General features: G+C 41.0%; 1 protein-coding gene across 3 annotated transcripts; it reads right to left on the bottom strand.

The window, feature by feature from the left end:
• Nucleotides 1-88: 88 nt before the first annotated feature.
• On the bottom strand, nt 89-3,415 carry LOC124223731 (hemolymph lipopolysaccharide-binding protein-like). Of its 3 annotated transcripts, XM_069137857.1 has the most exons (5): nt 1,837-2,675; nt 1,645-1,746; nt 1,043-1,302; nt 868-937; nt 89-796 (listed from the first exon to the last, which is right to left on the bottom strand). In XM_069137857.1, the coding sequence occupies exons 3-5, from the start codon at nt 1,152-1,154 to the stop codon at nt 412-414; spliced, it is 567 nt and encodes a 188-aa protein (XP_068993958.1). In that variant the 5' UTR covers nt 1,155-1,302; nt 1,645-1,746; nt 1,837-2,675; the 3' UTR covers nt 89-411. The 3 variants fall into 3 exon arrangements, with proteins under 3 accessions (XP_068993958.1, XP_068993957.1, XP_068993959.1); XM_069137856.1 differs by lacking the exons at nt 868-937; nt 1,043-1,302; nt 1,645-1,746; nt 1,837-2,675 and adding exons at nt 2,990-3,059; nt 3,166-3,415 and having other exon boundaries at nt 95-796; XM_069137858.1 differs by lacking the exons at nt 89-796; nt 868-937; nt 1,043-1,302; nt 1,645-1,746 and adding exons at nt 2,990-3,059; nt 3,166-3,412 and having other exon boundaries at nt 2,663-2,918.
• Nucleotides 3,416-7,221: the final 3,806 nt, after the last annotated feature.

The raw sequence follows: 7,221 nt of genomic DNA, 5'->3' as shown, positions 1-7,221 counted from the left end.
TTTTCTGATTATGACAATTTTCCGAAAAATGTTGAGGCGTCATCTTTGAAGAGTGAATCTTTATTTTAGGTAATACGATACTTTTTATTTTTTTTATTTTTTTGCATTCCTCGTAGTACAGGCGCTAGTTTTGATTAAGTAGACATTATCATCCGGCGGTATAATTACAATCAGCGCGGCCGGTGCAGCTGTTATAAGAATTTTAGAGGGATTGTTTGGAGACGTCGCAATAGTGCATGCTATCTATTTATTGTACATAATTCATTACTATACATGAATAACGATTGATTGTAAATCCGATATGATTGGTTCAAAATTTACTTCATATTGTATTTAACCATTTCACTTGTAATTACAGACCAAGGGTGACGATCGGATTGGTGTAACATATTGTGTACTGTTATAAACGAATCAATGGATCGGGTGCTCGCACATGAAAGGAAGTGATTCCTCGCATCTGTGGTCATTGAGCCCGCCACTCGAGTGTAAAGATCCACAATTTTCAGAGCCATATTTATTGTTGGGTTCTCCTTTCGCCCATTCGTCGAACCCAGCATTGGCCAGAGTTTCCTCGTGGATAGTGATGTGGTGGCCCTCCCGGCAAAGATCGTGGAAACCCAGACTGACATAATCCGGATGTGGGTTTGTTGCTTTGAGCACCGTCACCACTGCATCCCTCTCGGCCCAAGAATTGATGATGGCCAGGTGCCCGCCTTCCTCTTCGCAGATGAATCGAGCTTGGTTCCACGAAACTGCTTTCGAGTGCAGCTTGTAGCCACCGATGCCCGGAAAGTACCTGCATCACATGACACCAGATTTCATCTAAGTTCAAACTCTCTTCGACCAAGCGTCGACGGTGATACTCACGTGTAGTCGTCTCTTCTGGTAACTTGTGGATTTCGAAGAAGGTAGGTCGAATCTGCGTTTCCAGTTGCTCCTGGAACGGTGAAATCGGAAGGCCGTTATCATAGATATACTGGGAATACGCGCTTTCCGCATCGCGTACAAGAATCACACTGTGAACTTGTTGGGAAATACTCACCGGTTGCTCTACGAGCGAGTGCGAGGACAATGGGCTGCGCAGATAATTTTTCCGCCAGATTATAAGATACCAAGCACAGCAGCGTTTGAATCGCGATTATTCTGAACGCCATGGCTGACGTGTGGAAGCCTTATTTCCGCTGCAACCTCAACAACTTGTTCAATCCTCGCGACCAGGAAAACCTGCAGAGACACGGCGAGTACCATGCTGCCTTTATACCGAACTCGCAAGTCGTTAGCTTATCGTTTCACTCTGATCACCTGCGGTGGATCATTTTAAGTATTGAGAGATTACCTTAAAGCGGAAAATATCCGTATCTCTCAACGGTTGCGGGGCGGTAAAAATAATTGTTTGTCCGCTTGTCGTTTATCTCACGAAACGTTAGCATTATCTGTTCCAAAAATGATCGCGTCATTTTGATATCTGCATCCTGCACTCAGCTTACTTTCATCCACGTTGATCTTCATACGATAGCTTACTGCCGGAATCGGATGCTTTTGCAAAGAAACTTTGCGATCGAGGAAATTATCCGCGGATGGGAGTAATCCGAATCCGCATACCAAATGTTACAGACTGATAATATAATCAATGACAATACGTACCACCGCTAATGAAGTAGCTCAAAGCGATCAATCGGTCAATTCCGATGATCCATATCGTCCAGAACTTTCCGACGACATTTAAAGTTCTCACTCTCATAATCTCTGGGGAACGTAAACGTAATGATAAGGGTGATGAAGTAATTGGACCAAGTGATACTTTGGTTCCATTTGCATTATCATGGGTGATTTCACCTTTATCTTCGATGCCCTCCGCGGTAAACGTTCGTCCAGTCCTAAGTACAACCGGGCTGAAGAGATTCGGCACATATTATGTGTCGTCGAAAGTTGGGTATAAGCATCAAAATTTTTTTTAGTTCATTTACGACAGCGCTGTAAAATTACAGGCTTAATTCAGCGCATGAGATAGCAATGAAATCCAAGAGTATGTCTCATTTTCGGCCGACTTAGCGCAAGTTCAATTTGTCGTCATTGATGTGCGGGAGGGTAAGTTTATTCGAGTAACATCCGAAAATTTGCTCCTTTTTCTTTAAACTGTTGCTTTTACTTGCGGTTCAAAGTTTATATTCTCGTTCACGGTTAGCAAAAGTGGGATTTTCCAATTTCTTACGGGCAGAGCATCATCATCCAACCTGAAAATTTTCTCAGTTATTTAGGATGATTGGAAGCCAGGAGCGTTCATGTTACATCGATTTATGAATAAATTATGTCTTGTATGTCGATTGGTATCAGTGAAAATTTGCAAGAAAACTTGTTCGCTAAACGTACGAAACTACGGCGGACGTAAAATCAAAATACTTTTGGCTAATTTCACGTACCGGAAACTTTGAAATATTTTTGCGCCTAATTGAATTTTTTTCTACTGCTTAATCCTAATTCAACCTAAACCAATAATGCTCGTATAAATTAATATGTAAATAACACACAAAAATCCGTGCCGTTTATGCAATTAAAGTAGCCTAAATCACATTTGTGATGTTATTTGATGAAACTTCCCTATTTTGGAATTTGATCATTGCTGATTGCAAATTCGTCACGCCTTGTTACAATTCCAGCTTCTCGGCTGTGTAACTATTCATCCCAGAGTTCGCCCGTGGATAGTGACATGGTGGCCCTCCTCGTAAAGGTCGTGAAAGCCGAGACTGACATAATTCGGATTTGGGTTCATTGCCTTGAGCACCGTCACCACTGCATCCCTCTCGGCCAAAGAATTGATGATGGCCAGGTGCCCGCCTTCCTCTTCGCAGGTGATTCGAGCTTGGTTCCACGAAACTGCTTTCGAGTGCAGCTTATAGCCACCGATGCCCGAAAAGTACCTGCATCACATAACACCAAATTTCATCAACGTTCAAACTTTCTTCGACCAACCATCGACGGTGGCACTCACGTGTAGTCGTCTCTTCTGACAACCGGTGGATTTCGAAGAAGGCAGGTCGGATCTGCGTTTCCAGTTGCTCCTGGAACCGAGACATCGGAAGGCCGTTATCACAGATATAATGTGAATACGCGCTTTCCGCACTGCGTGCGAGAATCACACTGTGAACATGTTCGGGAGATACTCACCGGTTGCTGTACGAGCGAGCACGACGATGATGGGATCCAAGGATGATTGTCCCGCCAGAGTGTAAGTTACGAAGAATAGCAGCGTTTGAATCGCGATTATCCTGACCGCCATGGCTGACGTGTGGATGTACTATTTCCGTTGCAGGCTCAGCGACTTGTTCAATCCTCGCGAATGGAGAAAAAACTGCCGAGTTTCTGCAGCTATGACTTAGGAACGACTGTTCGCTTGATGCCATTTCCGGCATCCCCACACACTGTTCGATTTTATACCAACTCGCTTTGCGTAACCCAAAGGTTATCTTTTCATTCTGACCAGCGATAAATCTTATTGAGGAAATTTATCAGACATTCATTTTTACAGATAAAAACCTGGTTAAGGAAAAAATCTGTTGTTTCGAAGGGAATTACCAAGCACTCCAATTAAATTTGCAATCAATTCTCGTATATCTCCTTAAATTGGCTGGCGAAACACAAAAACCTATTTTGAATTTATTAAATTTTTCGAGTTAATGTATTATATTTATAAGTTTAATGCACATTTACTGTACGGCATTTGAAATTTACTAAACGTACTACCGAATTTACGTGAGACATTTACAAAGAGATACGAATGGTCTGTTGAAATGAAAAATGTATTGTGACGAAAGGATTTGATATCCATAATTTCAAATAACCCATAACTATGATTCGAAAATTACTTGATAGTATGTTAAATGTACTGTACTTATAAAAGTTTTCAACAGTGTTCGGAAATTGTGGGATTTTCTTGTGGATCTACGTAACATGTCCAGGTGTAAACTTTATGTGAAATCCTTAACAGTATATCAGGTTTCAGCAAAGCCCAGAGAACTACTATGTAAATTTCGAAATTAGTGATAAAATTTTCCAATTTGTGACAATCACACCGTCAATTTACAGACAGGTTCTGGAAATTTACTGATTTTCGTTACTGAATGCGTTTGTAAATCGAGTAAACATTGTATTAGTATTATTAGTAATCGCATTTATTAATGTTCATAACAATGTTGGACAACATTGGAATAATCTGTCTCATACGAGTCAATCAATTACAAAATAGAACAAAATCTCGAAAAAAATCCAAAAATACTACTCTAAGAAATAGAACTGCCAGAAAAGATTCAAAATCTCATCCTGCGGATCGCATTCTCGAAGGATAAAATGTATTCTACAATAATCTCTTTGAGGACACGGACTGCTAGAAACTCGACAAACCTAGATGAGGCTGCGGCAATGAGAATACATGAATAAATTTAACGGACGAAGCATACAAGATCGTACACGCGCATTACACAAGGCTAAAGATCGATAAAGGCGTAACAAACTTTCAAACACAAACGCAGCAGGAAAACATCAAGCTGACTACATGGGCAGACAAGTCTAAAACAAACAAGCTCATGAGGTAAGAAAACAGTCAATACTGAAGTTTGGAAAACACGTGAAACAATAGATCTTGGACCGTGGAAGAAAATACTTCGACATTATTACGAACCTAGAATAAAGCTGATCGGAACTAGAAGTCAAAACGGAGGATGGACAAGACCGAACAATAATGCGCGAATCGACTGCTGAGTACTGCATGGCCTACCGATGAGTTTCCAAACTTATGTGAAGAGAACAAAGTACTATATATGTGAGAGTATATTACGGCTTTAGATTCAGGTGTATTTATTCGTGAACAAATACGTAAAAACTGAGACGGGTAACAATGTTTAAGAAGAAAAAATTTATTATTTCCATACGTTGCTCAGATATGCATAAGAATGTAATCATGAACACAAGGGGGTAAATAATAAACAAAATTGAATCACACGAGACGCCTTGAATTTTTGACGGAAATTTCATCGTCTTTGGGAAATGCTGCGAAACATTCTTTTATGCACTATTGCGACGTAATTTTGCGAGCGAAATCGATTGGGCGCAGTCTCAATCGTCTGCAATCAACGCACAAAAAGTTACAGCCAAAAAACGAGAACCTGTGTTTTCGACATTGTTCAGCAGGTGCTTTTTCCTTCGCAATTTTTCTCCTGTTGATCCCACGCTCTTTTCGCTGCGTTTTCTGAGTTCCTGGCGGTCCAATGAGTCCGAAAAGGGTCGTGCAAAACGAATCCGAGACCCAAAATTTTTGGTCGAAAAATGAAGAAAAGGTGAGGCTAACCCCTTTGCATTTGTGGCGAGAGTTTTCGTGATTTTGGAAAGTGCTGGAATAAGCTAATTGCGGCACTATTCGGACGTAATTTTGCGGGAGAAATCGATTGGGTGCAGTCTCAATCGTCTGCGATCAACGCACAGAAAGTTACAGCCAAAAAACGAGAACCTGTGTTTTCGACATTTTTCAGCAGGTGCTTTTTTCTTCGCAATTTCTCTCCTGTTGATCCCACGCTCGTTTCGCTGCGTTTTCTGAGTTCCTGGGTGTCCAATTGTTCAGAAAACGGTCGTTTGGATCAAATCTAGGACCCAAAATTTTTCGGTCAAAAAAAAAGCAAGGCTAACCCCTTTGCATTTTTTGCGAAAATTTTCGCGATTTTCAAAAGTGCCGGAATAAATTCATTGTGGCACTATTCCGACGTAATTTAGCGAAAGAAATCGATTGGGCGCAGTCCCAATACGCTGCGATTATTGTATAAAAAGTTACAGCCAAAAAACGGAAACCTCTGTTTTCGACATTTTTCAGCGGGTGCTTTTTCCTTCGCCATTTCTCTCCTGTTGATCCCACGCTCTTTTTGCTGCGTTTTCTGAGTTCCCGGGTGTCCAATTGATCAGAAAACGGTCGTTTGGATCAAATCTAGGAACTAAAATTTTTCGGTCAAAAAAAAAGCAAGGCTAACCCCTTTGCATTTTTTGCGAAAATTTTCGCGATTTTTGAAAGTGCCGGAATAAATTCATTGTGGCACTATTCCGACGTAATTTAGCGAGAGAAATCGATTGGGCGCAGTCCCAATACGCTGCGATTATTGTATAAAAAGTTACAGCCAAAAAACGGAAACCTGTGTTTTCGACATTTCTCAGCAGGTGCTTTTTCCTTCGCCATTTCTCTCCTGTTGATCCCACGCTCTTTTTGCTGCGTTTTCTGAGTTCCTGGGTGTCCAATTGATCAGAAAACGGTCGTTTGGATCAAATCTAGGACCCAAAATTTTTCGGTCAAAAAAAAAGCAAGGCTAACCCCTTTGCATTTTTTGCGAAAATTTTCGCGATTTTTAAAAGTGCCGGAATAAATTCATTGTGGCACTATTCCGACGTAATTTAGCGAAAGAAATCGATTGGGCGCAGTCCCAATACGCTGCGATTATTGTATAAAAAGTTACAGCCAAAAAACGGAAACCTCTGTTTTCGACATTTTTCAGCGGGTGCTTTTTCCTTCGCCATTTCTCTCCTGTTGATCCCACGCTCTTTTTGCTGCGTTTTCTGAGTTCCCGGGTGTCCAATTGATCAGAAAACGGTCGTTTGGATCAAATCTAGGACCCAAAATTTTTCGGTCAAAGAAAAAGCAAGGCTAACCCCTTTGCATTTTTTGCGAAAATTTTCGCGATTTTTAAAAGTGCCGGAATAAATTCATTGTGGCACTATTCCGACGTAATTTAGCGAGAGAAATCGATTGGGCGCAGTCCCAATACGCTGCGATTATTGTTTAAAAAGTTACAGCCAAAAAACGGAAACCTGTGTTTTCGACATTTTTCAGCAGGTGCTTTTTCCTTCGCCATTTCTCTCCTGTTGATCCCACGCTCTTTTTGCTGCGTTTTCTGAGTTCCTGGGTGTCCAATTGATCAGAAAACGGTCGTTTGGATCAAATCTAGGACCCAAAATTTTTCGGTCAAAAAAAAAGCAAGGCTAACCCCTTTGCATTTTTTGCGAAAATTTTCGCGATTTTCAAAAGTGCCGGAATAAATTCATTGTGGCACTATTCCGACGTAATTTAGCGAAAGAAATCGATTGGGCGCAGTCTCAATACGCTGCGATTATTGTATAAAAAGTTACAGCCAAAAAACGGAAACCTCTGTTTTCGACATTTTTCAGCGGGTGCTTTTTCCTTCGCCATTT

This window comes from Neodiprion pinetum, chromosome 7, assembly GCF_021155775.2.
Source record: "Neodiprion pinetum isolate iyNeoPine1 chromosome 7, iyNeoPine1.2, whole genome shotgun sequence".
NCBI lineage: Eukaryota > Metazoa > Arthropoda > Insecta > Hymenoptera > Diprionidae > Neodiprion > Neodiprion pinetum.
Note: the sequence above shows the minus strand (reverse complement) of the source record. Positions and strands in the feature narration are given on the sequence as shown.

Coding starts and splice junctions, on each gene's coding strand:
- LOC124223731 (XM_069137856.1), bottom strand. CDS start 3,277: ATGGCGGTCAGGATAATCGCGATTCAAACGCTGCTATTCTTCGTAACT. Junction 3,060..3,165: donor GCTCGCTCGTACAGCAACCG/GTGAGTATCTCC, acceptor TCTCGGTTCCAG/GAGCAACTGGAAACGCAGAT. Junction 797..2,989: donor GTCAGAAGAGACGACTACAC/GTGAGTGCCACC, acceptor CATGTGATGCAG/GTACTTTCCGGGCATCGGTG.